This window comes from Pleuronectes platessa, chromosome 7 (assembly GCF_947347685.1).
Source record: "Pleuronectes platessa chromosome 7, fPlePla1.1, whole genome shotgun sequence".
NCBI classification, from domain to species: Eukaryota; Metazoa; Chordata; class Actinopteri; order Pleuronectiformes; family Pleuronectidae; genus Pleuronectes; species Pleuronectes platessa.
This window is the reverse complement of record NC_070632.1, coordinates 18,080,867-18,097,843: the sequence shown is the minus strand read 5'-3', so window position 1 is coordinate 18,097,843 and position 16,977 is coordinate 18,080,867. Positions and strand designations below refer to the sequence as shown.

The 16,977-nt window shown below is 42.9% G+C and overlaps 1 protein-coding gene across 8 annotated transcripts in view; it reads left to right on the top strand.

The window, feature by feature from the left end:
- The first annotated feature begins 975 nt into the window (after nucleotides 1–975).
- Nucleotides 976–16,977, top strand: part of LOC128445109 (CUGBP Elav-like family member 2) — a 30,946-nt gene continuing 14,944 nt past the window's right edge. For 3 of the 8 annotated variants that reach the window (XR_008339251.1, XM_053427883.1, XM_053427879.1), the window contains exons 1-3: nucleotides 977–1,212; nucleotides 13,348–13,538; nucleotides 16,763–16,845. Coding sequence is in view for 7 of the 8 variants with exons in the window: in XM_053427883.1 (XP_053283858.1) it covers nucleotides 1,100–1,212; nucleotides 13,348–13,538; nucleotides 16,763–16,845 (387 nt within the window). In the remaining variant the exon portion in view is untranslated. Of the gene's footprint in view, nucleotides 1,213–4,023; nucleotides 4,398–4,752; nucleotides 4,904–13,347; nucleotides 13,539–16,762; nucleotides 16,846–16,977 lie in introns of those variants that run through there. The other 5 variants (XM_053427886.1, XM_053427884.1, XM_053427881.1 and 2 more) reach the window with 4 other exon arrangements.

The window sequence follows — 16,977 nt, the reverse complement described above, 5'->3', positions numbered from 1 at the left end:
GGGATGATGGTGGTGTTTGAAGCGTGCTGGTTATGAGAGGATAAGTTCACCAGTGATGAGCACGACGGAAAACTCTGTGGCTCAGGGGATGTAGGCAAATGAGCTTTGCCTAATGCAAATTAACTTTGTCCAAAGCAAATGAATGTGCTTGTTGTCTTTGCCGTAAAAGCTTCTTCACTGTGAACTGAATCGTGCCTTTGGTTGATGGAACAATTTCCTACCCTACTTGTTTCTGCAGAATTATAGAGCTCATGTGAGTGTGTGTGTGCATGACGCAGTGGGTCGACTCACAGGTGAACATGCACCATTGGAACCACAGGCAGTACAATGTACTAGCAGGGATTTCAGTCCCAGGGTAGATTGACTGCAGCCTGATGGTGAGCTCCAGCGACAGTACGGTTTATATAAGATGCATTCATGCTGACTGTAATGTTTGCTTATGTCCTGACAGGCTATCTTTATACTCCAGAATAATGATGTCATGAGATTGTCATGGCAAGCTCTGTACCCGTCACCCACAGGTTTATTATCAGCCGACTCACAGGAGCTGGACAGGGGATGGTAATGTTTACCTACAGAATGAGAGGTGAGCAGTTTATTTAATGAGAATATCAGTTAAAGGATCAGTTATGAGGTGATCAGGTTTGGCAAACCAATTTTCCTCACTTTGACCTTTAATTGTAGCACTGTTGTTAAGGCCCACAGAGACATGCCACAAAACCAGAACTTGTGGATGAGCTCTTGTGGCAACTGCCTCTAATTCTCCCCAAATCTGACAGTGGGAATAAATCATCTAGGTCCAATTTCCCCAATTTTCCCTAACATGGGTGTCAATTAGTGCAGGGGTGCTGCTATAGCCACAGCTTTACAGCCTGCAAACTGGGCTGCCGCAGGCAACACAATGCATTAGCGCATGATGAGCTGTCAGAGAGGATTATTTCAGCCACGCCAGTCAGCAAAGGGGGTGGGTGCCGCTCTGCTGCACTAAACCGAGGAGAAAGAGTGGGCGGGAGACAGAGAAAGAGAGAGAAACACATAGAGGAAAGAGGCAAAGAGAAGAAAGTGTCCATTACACCGGGTGGATTTTTCCAGAGCACCGATGTTGGAACACTCTTCCGAGCTGGCTCTAGTGCAGAGTTTGTATGCCAACAGCATGCGCTGTCCCCCCTCTGCGGCTGGGATCTCTGTCAGGAATGAGGACCTGCCTATGAGGTACGTCGGGGCTGGCCCCTCACTCAAATCTGGGCTAGCTTTTGTGGAGCAGCCTGTATTTGGACTGCCTCTTTGTCTAGGCTGGATATTGTCATAGGATGTATTGTCTCCAGTGGAGGCATTCTTCCTGCTGTGATTGTGACTGTGGGAAGGGAAGAGGGGTAGGCTTCTCCTGGTGTCCCAATATCTAGATACATAATTATCTGGAATCAAAAAAATGTGTGTTCAAATCTATTGAGTCAGGCTTTTCAAACCAATGACATCTTCACATGACACAAATCATTCATTCAGGTGGAGCTTTAGATCTTAAATGGATTTGAATAGGAAAATCAATCACTTTGTGTGTTAACATCATTAAATTTACCTTCCTCTTCCCTTCAAAGTTCCACAGGGGCTCCGATGTTTGCATCCAGACGTGAATGTGTCAGTGATGCAGGGGTTTGTCTCTGAATTGCACAGGCCACTGAAAAACACCAACCTCTGTGATACTGAAACCAGCCCGGGCCTTCGTCAGTCAAAAAACAGCGTCAGCAAATTATAAGAATTATCTGTGAAAGAACATTAAGCAACATTCATATCCACTGTGGAACTTGCATGACTTTATGAGAATAGGTCATTGATAAGAGGGTGGCATCACATGTGCTCAGTACATCTTGACACAGAAGGTTTCTTCTATAGAAAACATGATGTGATGATGTTCCCTCTCTCCATTTTCTCCATTTGTAGTTGGTCGCCATTCTGCAAACGCTGTCAGTAGAGGCAGAGCTCTCACAAAGCGTGACTCCAGGATGATGTTCAAAAATATACACTGCGTGACCCATTTGGGTTTTGACACTGGCCTATTTTTACACTGCGCAGCTTGACATGAAAGGGTGCAAAATTGAAATGCAGGATAATGAAGTGTGACCCGCGGGACCCGGGCTCCACTGCACGAGGGGAAAACATTTGATGTAAACAACAAAAGCATGGTACGTGTGGGGGATTATTACAGGATTACAGTAGTAATAATCTCAGATTAAGAACAGGAGGCTAGTAATCAAAGGTGCCGGCAACTAGGTATTGGCCACTGGAATCTGCTCCAGGAAACATCTCTGAAGAAATGACAAGGAGATAGATGCCAAAATATGGAAATAAACTGTTGCGATGACATTATGCACTGCTCTGTATATATTGTATATACCCTATGAGGAAAACAGGGCGGCTCTTTACAAGAATCCTGCTTTACTTCTTAAAATATCTATTCAAGAAGGTCCCCTGAGATCTAATTGAGTCAAAGGCAATATGTGGAAGCTGAAGATGGGATGACATTATTGTATTTTTCCTCAGTTTTAATGAAACCTGATTCTCCAGAGAGGTTTACACTACCTTTTTATAGCATCCCCTCAAGATAAATGGTAATGCATGTTGCATTGTGGGCTTGCCTGCATGTATATGGCAAAAATAGGTCACATATCTCATTATGCATACAAACCTCTTTTAGGCAGCATTTAATAAAGAGCACACTCTGCGCTGATGCCAGGTTGCCTTGAAATTGCTATGGATACAAGGATTAAGTCGGATTTGGCAAATGGGATGTTTCTTAATGCTCGCTATGAATAATATTTTTGGATTGTGCAGCTGCTGGAGCGGTAATGAATGGTTTGATAATTAGGCGAGTCCCCACCACCACCACCACCACCATGCCTCTCTGCTAAAGGCAAACAGTACTTGACAATGACCCCCCCCCCTCCCCCGCCCCCCCCCTCCTCCCCTACCTTTCCCCCACAAGTGTAGAGGCCTCGCCTGCAAGTCCAGCACAACAAAAGGAGACAGGCTCCCGCTCCCCCAGGGCAACCACAGCCATGCACAAAGGGGAACGTGACCTCTGACCCTGGGGAGAAAGCAAGAGAAACTGTTTCATCCGTCTCACTTTTGGATTGGGAGAGATTGAATCTTGCTGCAAAAAATAAGCGCACAATAATCTCATTTATTTCAACAAAAGGGTCAGGTGCCTAATTTAGATTGCTGCGGAAATATGGAAACAGGAGCAACATAATTAGTCTCCGTGCTGATGACCTCGTTACTATATATAGTAGAAGTGGGACAGAATATCGAAAGGGAAATGTATCGTCGTCCTGACTCATGAGATACGATTATCAATATGCTGGCGCCAAGTATCGATATTTAGTTATTCACTTTTATATTTTGGACTTTGGCCAGTTTATGGCTTTTTTTTTACAATGGATTAATGGCACATGATGAAATGTATAAATTACAGAGTGTTTGTGAAAGACTAATGAAGCACTGAGAGCTCACAGGTTATGTCTGACATCAAAATGCAGTGAATAAATGCACTTTGCACTGCACTGGACATCATTAGAGGCATTTTGTTGTTTTCCTCAGTCTGACAGATATCGTAAATTAGCATTATACGATTGTGGATTATTGCAGAATCACTGTATCGTGATATTAAGGTCCCTGCTGGCCGTGTATCACGTATCGCATCGTACCGTGAGTCACGCTCTAAACGATAAATGTCTCTCTAATCAGGACGATTAGATCCCTGACTCATCTCCCTTCATACTGAGGCTCTGTTTCTTCTCATGTGCATTTTGCATTTGTCTGGAAATGATGGGGGGCTCTTCAAAAGGTTGTTGTGGTGATCCTGCAGCACTTTAAACATCATAATCAGCAAATAAATCGTCGTGGATCGCCATGTGCAGGTCCCCGTGGAGACATTACAGTGATTTTACGTGGGAGTAGCAGCTCAGTGAGCAGCAGCAGCAGCAGCAGCGTGGATTCAGACTTTTGTTGGAAGGGGCAGACCACGCCTCTGGTTTGCTGCAGCTCGCTGTGCAGAGTCACACTCGCGTCTCTGCCTGGGTTTATTTCAGTCGGGGGACGGAGAGAGGCAGAAATTAGGAGGAAGGAATAAAGGCGGATACCACCGGCGCACATTCCCACCACCACCACCTCCTCTCAGTGGCTCTCTCATGCAGTTTTGAGGAGGCGACCCCCTCCCTCCCTGCACCTGTTCTGCCTCGTCTTCTCGCCGTCTCGCAGGAGTTGTCGAGCCGCTTGAGAGCGAGCGGAGCGCACGTCGCCTTTCATTGTTAGACAGACGGCGTTCGGAGCATGACTTCTGCGTTCAACATGGATTTCCTACCCCTGGCGGAAAGTCGGTTAATGGCTTCGAGCGACTCACTGTAAGTAACCGAACCACCGAGCTGTGCTGTGGAGGGCAGCGTTGGTCTTTTCGAGGGGGAAGATAAAACCCACGCACGCAGGAGACAGTTCAGGGCGAGTTGGGAGTTAGCTAGCGTTAGCTTAACTGCCTACCGGGATGCTAACGCTGCTAATGATACGATACGCTCACCTGGGAGTTGGGAGTAGTTCGCTCAACTTAACAAATAACACATGTATCCACATTTGCAGTCGACTACATAATTATCACACAACCCACCAGGTACGACCGAGCAGCCGCGGTGGAGCTAACCGTGTTAGTTGCAGCGGTTCCAGGGGGGGAAACGCAGTTTGCTCGGCGCTACAATAGTCAAGTGACATGTGCTTCCGGACATCATACGTTTCGGTATCGGGCTCAGAAAAGCAGCATCGATTAGCTTTCCAACGCCAGCAGCCCGGAGTGTGTTCTACTCGGTGCTGCACACACACGCAGCTCCGCAGGGTTGTCTAGTTAGTCATTTACAAGTGGGTAAGTTAACATGGGCGTCAAACGGTACGTGTTGTATAGGTGGGTAATGCACGGTTTGACATAGGAAGTGTGTTGAGGAGTTTCCGTGTTAACTTTGGTTGGAGTTTGTTTATGACACCCAACGTTACAGACTAAGCTTTAGTTTGTAGTTCGGCTTTATTTGCTTAAATCAACAGCACGAGTGAAGACAACCGCGCGCACACACAGCCTGTGCTAGCTGCCGAGCTAGCTCACCTCGTTAGCCGCAGCTCTCGGCCACTGGTGACCCCCCCCCCCATGTTGAATGTGGAGTGCTTACTTAACGGAACCGAACACGTGGTTTCCTACATTATTGAGCCATTAATGGGAATCTTGTGACAGTGCATGTAAACAAGCGAGGAAAAGACCCGGCACAGAGGTCCAAATTGTAGCCTGTGTCCTCTCCACATAACATCAACTCATCGTGATTGACGATAACATTTACAAAACCCACTGCTCGCTTTTTACAAGATGGTTTGAAATTCAAATGTTTGCACTTTGAGGACTTGTGTCTTTATTTGGCAACAAAATGGATCCGTGGTCTGTTAGGATTATTTCCCCAGACTGATTCTAACCTGCCGTTTTGGTAGTTAGTTTAATTGATCTATAAAGGTCACCAAACAGTGAAAAATACCCAGGATGACCTAATTTATTATTGTTTTATTTGACTGACAACTGCTAATTATTACCTTATATGTAATGTAGGATCAAGATATGCAGCTTATCCTCAACCTCAGATAGTTGTATCCTTGTATTTATCATATACTCAAATTAACAAACTTAATTTTTTCTATTTCTTGTAAGTGACAAAATTTGAAAATTGTAATGCTCATTTTCATTGTTTTCACAAATTGATGACACCAGACAATTAATTAAATCAGGAAAATACATGACAGATTAATCAGTAATGTCAATATTTTGTTGTTGCATGCCTGCCTAATACTACAATAGAACATTTCGAAATCTTGGGGAAATTAATTGTTGGTTTAAACCTTATGTTAGTAATATTTCATGTTTTCTGAAGAATATCTCATGTGAAATTTGACAACAGTGAGCTGGTGATAAGATCTTGCCCTCGCTATATTTGATTGATTTATCCCTCTGATTGTTGACAGTGAGAGTGACTATCAGGGCTTAAGCGGGATCCTTTGGCAGCTAACATGGCCATAGTGCTGTGTCAGTAAGCTAAGCGTCTCGTGATCCCTTTTGTTGTGGCCGGGGAGCTGTTGATCTGGGTGAAGTGTAGGATCTTGGCACAGTGTCCGGGGGCTGCTCAGACCAGCTGTTCTCTTCCCTCCAAGTGACGGTGGCGGTTGTTGGAGAGTGCCATACAACCAGATGTTGAAGGCCAAGAGTAGGAGGACTCTGATCTAGCCTGTCACCTGTTTCTCTGCTCCTGCTGCTAGCTTTGCGCTGCTATAATTACTAGACTGGCTGTCATAGAACATGTGCTCACAGCCTGGGAACGCTCCTAATCATGTCCCCTATCTGCAGTGTGGGGTGGTGTGATCGAAGGTTGAGCAAATTCCTTTGCAAGCTAAATAATATTCTAGAAAATGGTTACATAAGACCAGATGCACCCACTATGGCCATAAATTCGTCAGTACTATTTGACTGTTTAGTTATTAACTAATCCAGTAGTCCAGTCAGCAGGCATATGTTGATGCAGCAAAATAACCGAGCCTGCCATCCTGAAATTGGATATCAATGGCATAATGTTATCAAGATAATTCACTGACCAGGTCATTGTGCTAGTGAGCCAGAAGTCTGTGGCTGCAGTTCACATGAGGTGGAATCAACTGATTGGCTTTAAAAAAGGACTTCTTGAGTGGACAAGTGAGGAGTGGCAGTAATGGATTAGGGCAGTTGGCCAGACTGAACCCATTGCTAAAAGGAGTAACACTGCATCATTTTCAGCAGTGGGGGATTATAAAGGGAACAATTTTTGTTTTTTGCAGACCTACAAAAAAAAAAAGAGTATCCGTGGCACTGTCCTACGGTGTAATGTCCAATTTTTTATATGTCTGAAAATGTAATTCTAGAGTTAATCTGAATCTAGATTCTTTATTGATCTGGAATGAACTTTGAGGGAATCATATTCACTGCTCACTTAAGTGGAACCTACTGATTGTCTTTATAGGAAGTAGGGAATAATGGAGGGATTTTCGGACACAACCTATATAGAAATGTAAGGTATTTGTTGATATAAACTGAAAGCAAATAATTATGTTACGTAAGTGGGGTAGTGTATTATAGATCTTCTGCTCTTAATGGGTTAGGATAATGGATGAGTAAGTGTGCAGTAAGCACTAGTGTTAAAGTAATCAAGTCTAATTGCTGCTTTTAGTGGACTTTGTCTCTTTATTTGAGAAGCCTTGGTAAGGATGTTGGTGAACTCCACCTGAACAGTTGCACTCATGCTCCATCTAATGCTGACAGAGGTGTAAGTGCAGTTTATTTCTTGCCTATAGACTGTGGATATAAGCCTACCATTGGGTGCCTATTCTTTGCTGTGGTCTCTTTCCCGGTTGCTCTCCTGATACTGAATTTAAAATCCCCTTCTTTATGAGAAACAAGAGCAACCCCAAAGCTGGTAACCTACACGCTAAAAATAGAAAGTTTTGATGAAGATTGAGATCATGTATGGGGTTGGGCAGTAACATGGTATCCCAGGCCATTTGAAAATAGCAGTGGTGTCCGTTTCATTACCGTCATGCAAGAATTCTGCTGAGTAATGTATCTACGAAATGCCTCGAGTGTCTAACGCCACTGTTTGTGTGGTGGAATATGCTATGAAAGTAGCTAGTCTAGTTTAATTAGCTGGAGACGAATATTAACCCTGAGATTGCAGACAACTCGGGCACGCTGAAGTGATGGAACATTTTGGGTTATTTCTAAAACCAAGGTCTGAACTGAGTTCTACTCGTGCAGATGCTCCACCTAAAGACGTTCCCGCAACACAATTTTTTTGCTGCACAAGACATTTAGAATTGGTTTAGAGAAACACAAGCAAGCCATAGCGTTTTTCCTCTTGCAGAATAATGGGTATAGTCTGACCTATTTCCATACCGCTGACGCTGTGGAGATGCGAGACAACACTGTTCGTTCACACAAGCTTTACTTTAGCAACGTCATCTATAATCACCAGGGACACTCGGTTTGATTATGGGGCTAATGGGGCGGACCTTGTCATCAGATGCTGTCTGTCTGTTAACATGCTGCCCATTCAGAGGCTGATTGAACATGTCTGTCTTCATTAAACAGACAAATTCAACAAGGAAATCAAGCCATATTGAGTTGAGTTGGAGTTCACACCAGGACAAACTAGGGCTGCTCGATTAATCGAAATTTAATCGTGATTACGATTATGGGGTCAAACGAGCTCCAAACTACTATAATCGAGTTGAAACGATTATTTGGCTCTTTTTTTTTTAAAGAGACATGCACGCGCAATTCAGTCGTTCCCCCAAAGCATTCAGTGGTCAGCTGACTGGCTCTCACTCTCAAGCAGCAGTAAAGTGAAGGAGGCGAGTTGTGTGTGTGTGGTGACCGGCGGTGGAAAAAAACAGCGCGAGTGGAAAAGCAGGGAGGGCAGCAGCAGACCATTTAACGGTTGCGCAGCGCACCGCTATTCTCAAGCGCGCTCCCGCCTGGCTGTTCAGACCGGTCAGACCGGACCCGCGTTTCTCCGCACCGGTCAGAGAGTGTTAGGGTTGCCATCATTAAGGGTTTGAATAACCGGGCACCGATAACCTGGTTTCACGGAGGAATAAGACACGCAGCCGTCCTCTGTGTTTACCGGAACCGGAAGTGATTAAAAAAAATAAAGCATAGACTTCAGTATAAGGGCACATATTAATAATTGTTTGAATAATCCTGATTTTTATATTGTCCAAAATAATCGTGATTATGATTTTTTTCCATAATCGAGCAGCCCTAGGACAAACTAATCATAATAACTAATAATCAGAACCATAGTGTGCTGATTTGGTCAGACCACTATGTATGGATATCAAGTAATGCATAGTCTTCTTTTCTCGCCTTAACCGATATCCATTCTTCATTGTTTTTTTCTCCAAACCCTGACTCTGAGTCTCAGTGATTCTTGCTAAAGGTTCCTACAGGAAATCTGTCCTTTTTTCCGTTGCCAGTTTACAAGTCACAACGTCAGGACTTTAAGAAGGGTTTGTTTATTCCAAGCTCGTGAAACGTTATTTAATTCAACAAATACTGTTTATGCTGTGAAGAAAATACATGCAGTTAGAAGAGAGAGCCTTTACATTGTGCGTGACAGATGTCAAAGATATTACCACGGCATTAGAGTCATTCTGTGTTTTGGTGAATCGGCTTATAAGGCCATTGGTTTCCTGAAAAAAGAAACGTCCCGTTTATTTTTTGAGAGTACTACTAGCAAACAGCTGTTTAAGTTGACAGATTTATTTTCCAAGAAGCATTACGTGTCCTTGCGAACTTTGACATTTTTTTTTATCCTCAATAAAGCATCACAGCAGTGTGCTGTTGCCGAAACAGTTCAAAGCAAGTTTTATTTTAACAAAAGCAACATGTGCCATCGTACATTAAAAAGGCAACTGACAACAATCAGAGTAGAGAATCAAGAAATTGTTTACCTTCAGCAGTGGTGACATAACAGAATCATGTGACGTGTTGTTGGTGTGACGCCTGGAGGTTTAAGGATGAGTATCATCCAAGCATACAATGCTGAGCTTTCAAAATCCATGTACATTAGGAGACAAATTAGCTGGCTATCTATTATGGCCACAGCAAAGGTGTCGCTGACATTTTTGCGGGGTCAGAGCTCAACAGGACAGACACATGGTCCAAATAAATCACCAGTTTTTATGGATGGTGTATCAGTAAGCATGCAACTGTCGGGGCTCTAAAGGAGTCGTCAGCTGCTGTGGGGTGTCTTTGAGCATGATGAGCTGCCACCTCACAGGGCTGTTTGTGGAAGCTTAGAAAAAGGACTTCATCAATATTGTCTGAGCACTCTGCCACCTGCTGTAGGGAGCAGAACAGCGCTTTATTGATGATTAGTTGTAGGATTTTGCAGTTGGTAATATCTCTTATGTGCAAACATGTACATTGTCTGAGGTGAGTAAAGATTAATTTGTGGAGCCTACGTCTTTGGTGGGAAAATGAAAAAGCGACCTACATAAATAAATTTTTTTCGTGACCTCACTGAACCTGCTGTGTTTTCAACAAAACTATCAAGTGCTTCAAACACCTTTTATACTTGCAGCATTCTCTATTGACATAATATTATAATTTCTGCACAGCTCCATACCATAGCTTCACGGATAGATATTACTTGTCCGTCACTGTTATCTTCCTGCAACCTAAGTTAGCAGAAGTAGTCATTGGTAATTTTAGGCATGTAAAAGAATCACTTACTTGGTTTCATACCATTTCTTGTGCAGGCACCATATTTTCCTGAGCTTTAAGATTAATGGATTTCATAACCTTCAGAGTAGGGCTCGCCATTACTGCTATTTTGTTTAAAATTCCAGAAATGTTGAACCACCCGTTTAATTCAAGAGCTGCAGCAGTGGCCCCTTTTACTTGTCAAGCCCAAGTAGTGTCTTTTTTACTTTTAAGCATCGGGTCACTTTTCTCTTTCGAGGTTCAACTCAATACATTCTAGAGTGACAGGGCTGTCTGTCCACTTTGTAAGCATTTTAGGCAAGCAATTTAAATAAATAAATTTTTAATTGAAGTTCATTGCGTAATGTAAATTTATGACTGAGGTACTTTTTCATTTGCGGGGGTGAAATAGGTAGGCCAAAAAATGTATTACCTTCACCGAGGAGGTTTTGTGTGTGTTTGTTAGCAGTATTACACAGAAACTACTCCTTGTGGCTGGGTGGGGTATAACCCGATGAAAAACCCATTGGATTTGGTGTGGATCAGTTTTTTTTTTTTTTTTTTTACTTTTATATTTCAAGATATTTTAACTGATTTCATGAGGAATAATTCATAAAATCAGGCATGTTTGAGGACTATTATAAATCTGTAATTTTGAGCCGCTCAAAATAAAAATCCAGATCTTGTGAATTTAAATGTTTTCACAAGAGGAATGTTGGTTATGCGCCCCCTAACGCCATTTTAGTTACATTTACATTTGTTTTTAAGTAAAGGGACATGGGGGGGTTGGGGCACGCTGATTAATATAAAAGTGGGCTTATTTGAGCCTGCGTGTTTTTGAATGAATCCAGTTCTTCAAGTGAGATTTGCCATTTTTACTGCGAGCACTCATCAAAGGGCACTCTGCAAAATGGCGTCGGGAGTGTCACTGGCAAAACGGGATAAATGGTCTCACTCAGTACTGTGGCCTTAGCAGATGTAGGCTTCTATCTGTTCCGAAGCATCTCTCTGACTCGGCCCATTGTGTTGTAGAGGAACGGTGAATAGTGTTCTCCAGCATGGGGGAACAATATGTGATTGTTCCCCTGCTGTGCTGAAGAAGCTGTAGGTTACTCTCTGTACCATCGCCAAAGCGCCTGAAGAGAAGATGTACCGCAAAATCGGTTTCTGCTAACTAGCGATTCTTGGAGGTTTAGAGCTCTGCTGTGCCTTTTTTGTGTAGCTGTCGAAGCTTGTGGGAGGAGGGGGCACTCACCCCTTTTTTGGTGAGGAGGCTTTTGTTTCAGTGGAGGGATCTCTCAGTTTATATCATTATTTGAATGTATCGACGGCCTCCAGGCAGAAAAAGCTTAGGAAAGGAGTTGGATTAAAACAACAAATTTGTGAGCATGTCATTTAAGTCCCTCAAGGAGTTTGGTGTTTCTGCGGAACGACTGGGATCAATTTGTAAGAGATGGATGGCTCGTGTCCAAAGGTCTGTCTGTTAAATTGACTCTACATATGTTTCTTTAGTGTTATCTTTTTGTCACTGGACTGTGTACTATAGTTGCCACTTTTTGTCTTATACTTGTGAACTGTGGTCCATCTTGATCCTCTGTGGTACTTCACCGGGTAATAGAGTGATGCTTTATCCTTAACATAATTTACATGCATCAATATCTGTCGTTGGCTGCTGATGTGGCCTCACTATTTCCAGCGTCTTTACCACTCTCAGGAAATATTTATATCCTTGATTTTGTGTTAGATAAAGATCCTTTTAGTCCTAGGTAAACTGGTATTGATTGTCTGTCTCAAAGGCTTCCCTCAATGTTAAATGGCACCATTTAGTATTTTAAACATCTTTATCATTGCTGTACTACCCACCATCACCCAGATTGTTGCTCAATATGTTGTTGACAATGCAATTCAGAGTGGTTTACACCATCCATTACTCTGAACAATATATTATTTCAGCATCTACTTGGGTTTAAACATTAAACGGTCACACTGCCAAGGATTTAATGCTCTAGAATCCATTGCAAAGCGCTCATAATGCTTTTTGGGTTTCCCCTTATTTGTGCTAGTAAAAGTTGCATTGCGAGTCCTTCTCTCACAGAATATACTGCTCCCAAAGTTCCTCACATGCCTTGTAGGCATTCCTCGCCTTCTGCCGTAAATCACATTCAATATCTAGTATCATGAAACTAGCGTATTGGCTGCTTCAGCTTGAACTGGTATGGTATGTTGCCATTGTTAAGGTGCCTACACATGAGTTGACATGTGATCAGGAAGTCTCTGTAAGGAACTGGGCTTTTTGTGAGGGCACTCAAAAAATGAAATGGAGAGACAGGGTTAAAAGAGGAACTGTATGGAACAAATAACGCTTGTGTTGAACATTAGAGCATTGGGAATATATTTTAATCCACCCCCAAATTAAAATTATGGAACTTTTTAAGGGGCCATAATACGGGCACAATGACGTGTAAATGTATATGAACTATCATAGCATGGTGTTTTTCATTAAAGAAAGAGTAACTATTGCAAGATTCAGTATTTTGTGGATATTGGTTTCACACACTGCCATTGAACGATGCATGCCCTATTCGTTCACCAAATGAGCTAAAGCAATATAAAAATGGGTTTGTGATGAACTTTTAAAAAGAATAGTTCTAAAACTATAATTAGCTAATTCCATTGTTTTAATTTTTAAGAGAAACAACATGATTTTGACCATTTATTTTGTAACTGAGACGAGAAGACCGAACTATAGTAGAACCGGTTTTGTGTGTTTGTGTTATGTTCTAATCTTCGGGGTAAAATCCGGAGAATTGGCCACCTTGTTTTCTGTTCTATATGCACAACACGGCGGGAGGTTCTCTGTCACATTGTCTTTGTTATTGAAGTGTTGGGTCTCCCTGTGGTCCTTGTTGACTTATTGATAATTTGTCAGTTTTGAGTGGACTTGATACAACACCACTGATTGACCCTGAAGAAATGCATTTTCTATAGACTGTATATATTAATGTATATTAACCACAAATGCCTTTTTGCTTATTTTCTCTTAGCAACGGCAGCAAGATGAATGGGTCGCTGGAGCATTTGGACCAACCAGACCCGGACTCCATCAAGATGTTTGTGGGACAGGTTCCACGCTCCTGGTCAGAAACAGAACTTAAAGAGCTTTTTGAGCCCTATGGAGCTGTGCATCAGATCAACATCCTTCGTGATCGTACCCAGAATCCCCCTCAAAGCAAAGGTATTGTCAGCAAAAATGTTTTGCCTATAATAAATTTTTTGAATATCTAATTGATCAGTTGATAAGTTTACTGGATAAAAGATATATTGAGTCACAGAAATAATAAATAAGGAAATCTAATTATTGGTTTGTTACCTGCCAAAGGGTCCAGAACTACAGATAAACTTAGGGCTACTTGCATTGCTTTATCTGGGCAAGCACGATACACGAAACCCTCTCGTTGCCACATCGTCTACCATCACATTTCAAGTAAATTCCCCTTAGGCAATGTACAGCCTTACTCGTCTGCACACGCAACCCAGCTATATTTGTGCTCACAGCCCCTTTGTTTCAGGGTTAAATAAATAACACCTTTTTTCATAACCCTGCTTTATAGAAGAAAAAAAATGTTTTACGTTGCCACTTTGCTTTAGAAGCAGCGTACTATGAAGAAAGTGTTACTCAAATGCAATTTTCCATTAAGCTTTCCATCGATGGGCTCACCTTAGAAATGGTGCTCGAGTTGAGCAATTCAGTTTAGGTTGCAATTAGAGGAGACTGAAGTGGAAGCCTGCTGTCTGCAGAGTGCTGCAAAGTGCCACTGGAAGTGCTCAGTCTCCCGTAGCTAACTGCAGGTGAATAAAGTAAACTGGTTCCCTGATGTAACTGTCCTGGGTTTACAACATCACCCAAATTTCAATTCCCTTGATGGTTGGATGACTCACTATGGCTAAATGCACTAATCCCCTCCTTGGGCTTTCATGTGTTGGGACCATGTTTGATGATGAACAACCATTTCATGACCCTGGAAAACCACCGTTGAAGGTGTCCAGCCAGCCATTGCTATTATTTTTAAGATTTTGTCCAAAAACCATTGGCTCTAGCCCTTATCAGCACCTAAGTCTAAAATAGTTTGGACAGACTACGAGAGGGTGAATCCTGAGTGGTTTAATAACCAGGTGAATCAATGATTTTACACACCGAATAGTTGATCCTTATTTTCGGTCCGCCTGTGGGGCCAGCCCAAAAAACAAGAATGTCCGTGACAGACTGAGTTTGTGACAAAGTTGAATCATTCGTCAATGTGCTGAGTGTTGGACTATTCACCTAAGACATAGAACTTTTAGGTTGATTCGTTTCGATCTCTGACGATTGTGTCGTCAACCGTTGCTGTTAGCCAATCTGACACTTTCAGCTCCGGTGTCAGTTGTTTGCCCAGTTCTTCGTGCCTGCATAGAACTGCGTGCACATTCCCGTCAGGGGAATGTGTACAGCTACAGCACAAACTATCGGTGATATACGCCAAATTAAAACCAGCTGACAGTGATGTCAGCAGACCAGCAGGAGAGATGCTCAGTTGCACGGTAGGATTTTATAACTGAGCTGACCAAGATGCCAACTTAATATCTATATTAGAAACGAGACAAACAGTTGAATCTCAAATTGATCTCACCCATACTCCATCCTGCCATATCCTAGGTTTTTTTTCACAGTTTTGTATGCGTGTCACCTGCAAAAGATGGACCAACCACAGCACTTCTTCTGAGTCATGAGCCTTTCTTGCTTTTATAGTCTCCCTTTTTAGTCACTTATCTCTCATGCTGGCAAACATTGGTTGAATAGCAGAAATTTACATAGACGTATGCAAAGATGGAACTTTTGTTACCTGGTTTAAATCTCAATGTAGTACCTTGGTTCTTCTCTTCACCATGGCTATTTGGCCAAAACAGATTTTATTTTATCAGAGCCCGGACTGCAACACACCCTGTGTTCTTTTTCCACACCTACATGAAGACAGCACTTAGATAAACATTATCAGGCTTTTTTATCCAAAAATGTAAACATCTGAAATCAAACAATCCTGAATGTGTTCAAAGGTATACCAGAACATCTCCCAGGTGCTTAATATGCAGTTTGTATATAAATATACAGCCAACACTGAGTAGTTCATTGGGAGGCTAAGGAGTTCAGAGCCTCCTTTTTAAAGAAGAGCCCTCCCCTGATCTCTGGAGTGTCAGCTGTGATGGCCTATTGACATGTTAATGAATGTTAATGTATTCTAATAGATAATCTGGCCCGATCACAGTGGTCTTTGGCTCTTCCACCCTGTGTGAGGTGAATTAGTTTCAGTGGCACCCCACACCCATCAGTTTCACTCCCATCTACCTTTCCCTACTAGCCAAACTCCTGATGGGAGAAGTGATGGCAGGTTTATCAAAGTACAACAACCCAGTGCTATCCGGCTTATGTTTATTTGCGTGGCAGATAAAACACCCTTCACCTGCTTTTTATGTCATCAATCTTGCTTTTGTTATATTTGTTCTTTGAAATTGCTGTTATCCCACTTCCGTTTTGGTTGGCTGTTTTTAGGTCGCATCTACTGCAGGTCATGAAAAAATCATCCGACAACTATCACGCCTCTCCGGATGGTTTATTTAGCTCCGGTAAATCGGAGGCAGGGCTAAGCGGCAGCAGAGAGAGAGAAAGAGAGAGAAAGAGAGAGAAACTCAGCTGGTTGAGAGAGAGAAGAGAGCAGCTCGATGCATATTAGAGTTCAGCCCTCCCTGCAGCCTGGGAGCTCCAGTAACAGCATAATACACACTATGTAGGTCAAAGACGCTGCAGTGCTCCACTTCCCCAGCCCAGTGAAACTGACAGGCTGGAACGCCACTGGCAGTCTACTGGGACGGAAGGATGAGAGGCTTTTTTTCCCTCCCCCGCTTTTTTTTCAAGCCCCCTCCCCCACTATCTCTTTCTTCCTCTTATTCCTCTTCCTTGCTCTCGCTTCTGCTCCCTCATGTTTCTTTGTGCTGTTTTTAGGCCTTGATATATGTCGAGTGTGATTGGAGCTTTATGCAATGCGGCACGTCTCTCCCTATTGTGTTGGTACTGTGCCCTGACTTGCCCAAGCTGTGTTGACCTGCGGACTGTGCAACAGTATGTCCTGACAGCAATCCAACCTTGTTGTCCTCTCTATGGCCAAGTGACAGAAAAGCCTTTAACAATCTCATTACTCCAGTTTCCAAACTGCAAGCTACTACACAAGCGATCAAACGGTCGGCGTTAAGAATATCCAGTTACGTTTCTAACATGCGATATGCAGAGAGAATACTTTCATCCATTTAGCTTCTTACCTTCTCTGCAGTAGTTGTCATATTACATTAACTGCCTGTATGGGTTGTGTTTTAATGCTGCTTGCCTCCCTCCTCTCACCTATTGTTTGCAATTGTGCTTTTTCTCCGCAGGATGCTGTTTTGTAACTTTTTATACAAGAAAGGCTGCACTGGAGGCCCAGAATGCAATGCACAACATAAAGACCTTAAGTGGGGTGAGTAAACACAGTATAGGCTGCTTTTAGCAACTCGAGCCCCTCTACATCTCCGGGGCAGGCTGTGAGCGGTGTGCCGGCCGATAATGAGCTCCCAGCTCCCCACACGCCCGTATGGCCTGTGAAATATCT